Source organism: Vicia villosa, linkage group LG1 (genome assembly GCF_029867415.1).
Source record: "Vicia villosa cultivar HV-30 ecotype Madison, WI linkage group LG1, Vvil1.0, whole genome shotgun sequence".
Lineage (NCBI taxonomy): Eukaryota > Viridiplantae > Streptophyta > Magnoliopsida > Fabales > Fabaceae > Vicia > Vicia villosa.
The window spans coordinates 79,235,343-79,237,542 of NC_081180.1; the positions used below are offsets into that span (position 1 = coordinate 79,235,343).

A 2,200-nucleotide genomic window follows, 5' to 3' on the forward strand; every position below is an offset into this window, starting at 1 on the left:
CTTGTTTTTAGTTGTTTGGTTTATTCTGATTGGATTACGAGTCGATGGCTCTTTAGTGATGATTATTAATCATTTTGAGTTATTTAGATTTTAAAACTATTTCGCTGTGTTAAACATGTTTATTGAATAACGTTGTTTTATGTTCCTCAAAGGCATGACATGATTGAATGTTTTAATTATCTTGGAGTTGTAATGCCCTTATACATGTTTTACTCTGAATTTATTTAATATTCCGCGGGGGTTTAGAAGAGTGTTACAATAGTGGTATCAGAGCATAGTCGGTCGTTGTGACTAGAGTCTTAGTGTTATTATTCCCTTTTATGCGACTAGTGTGAGTTATCACTGTCGATACTTTTGTTCTAATGGAGATTGTTTCGTGAATTAGAGGAACAATGGCTGGAAGAGGTGGAAGAAATGATGATGCAATTTGTGAGGCCTTAGGAATGATTGTTGATGTGCCAGGAGGGAGTCCCAACGCGGCGGGAATTAGTGCTAACAGACAGCTGGGAGAATTTCAAAGGAATAATCCTATGTTGTTCAAAGGCACTCACGATCCTGAAGGTGCTCAGAAGTGGCTGAAGGAGATCGAAAGCATTTTCCGAGTGATAGATTGCGCTGAGAATGTGAAGGTGAGGTATGGTACTCACATGTTTTTTGAGGAAGCTGATGACTGGTGGGTTGCTACTAGAGCTGAACTTGATGTTGATGGTGTAGCAATTACTTGGGCAGTGTTCAGAAGAGAATTTATGAGAAGGTACTTTCTTGAGGATGTTCAAGGAATAGAGGAGATTGATTTCCTAGAGCTGAAGCAGTGTAATATGACGGTTCCTGAGTATGCTTCTAAGTTTGTTGAGCTGGCGAAGTACTACACTCACTACAACAATGATGATGCTAGTGAATTCTCTAAGTGTATCAAGTTTGAGAATGGTCTCCGTGATGAAATCAAGCAAGGTATCAAATATCAAAGGATTCGTCGATTTACTGACTTGGTGGATTGCAGTCGGATCTTTGAAGAAGATAACATAAAGCTGAAGTCATCTCACTCTCGCGAGTTGGTTGACAAAAAGGGGAAGAAGCCTATGGATAAAAGTAAGCCATATGGCAAAGGTAATCCGAAAGCTGGTGGTTGGAAAAGGCCCAGCGGGGGAGAATCTAGTGCTCCTGTTAGGTGCTATAGGTGTGGTGAAGCTGGACATCACATCCATGAGTGCAAGAGTGAAGAAAATAAGTGCTATAGGTGTGGTAAGGCGGGTCATGTTGTTGCTGATTGTAAGGGAAAGACTGTGACTTGCTACAACTGCGGTGAAGAAGGTCATGTCAGTCCACAATGCACTAAGACAAGGAAGAATCAGTCAGGTGGAGAAGTCTTTGCTTTGTCTGGGTCAGAGACTACTCATGAAGATCGATTGATGAAAGGTACATGTTTTATCCATGGCATACCTTTAATTGCAATTATTGATACTGGAGCAACTCATTCTTTTATTTCTTTGGATTGTGCTAAAAGATTGAATTTGGAAATATCTAATATAAATGGAAGTATGGTTATTGACACTCCTGCGTCAAGTTCAGTGACTACTTCGTTTGCTTGCTTGAATTGCCCAATTGATATTTTTGGTAGAGAGTTCAGAATTGACTTAGTGTGTCTTCCATTAGAACAACTTGATGTTATCCTAGGGATGAATTGGTTGGAATTCAACCAGGTTCATATCAATTGTTTTATGAAGACGGTTATCTTTCCTGAAGCTGTCGGTGTTGAGGATTTGGCAATGACTGCTAGATAGGTGGACGAGGCGGTTAAAGACGGGGCTGCTGTGTTTATGTTCTTTGCATCAATGGAAGCGAAAGGAAAGGCAGTGAGCAGTGAGTTACCGGTAGTATGTGACTTTCCAGAAGAAAATTTATCATTCAAATCTGCGAGAAAGTGGATTACTTAGTCCTCAATGATGTAATTTTTTGGAGATTTCATTGTTTCATATCTGTAGAAAAGAGGACACGTACATAATGGAATAGGTCTAATAGAATTGATTTCATCCGAAATAGTCTTAATGGAAATGAAGTATTAGGACTCACTAAGATCCTTGTTTGAGATTGTTGAGTGGAAATTTGAGGATGGATACACAAACACCATCAATTTTGGAGAATCTCTCCTTGAGATCATTCCATACATCAATGGTATTCTCATGGAAAATAATAGTTTGAG

General features: G+C 39.3%; 1 protein-coding gene across 1 annotated transcript; it reads left to right on the top strand.

The window, feature by feature from the left end:
• The first annotated feature begins 392 nt into the window (after window positions 1–392).
• LOC131646968 (uncharacterized) lies at window positions 393–1,781 on the top strand. Its single transcript, XM_058916892.1, has 4 exons — window positions 393–543; window positions 664–890; window positions 1,068–1,416; window positions 1,744–1,781. The coding sequence occupies exons 1-4, from the start codon at window positions 393–395 to the stop codon at window positions 1,779–1,781; spliced, it is 765 nt and encodes a 254-aa protein (XP_058772875.1).
• Window positions 1,782–2,200: the final 419 nt, after the last annotated feature.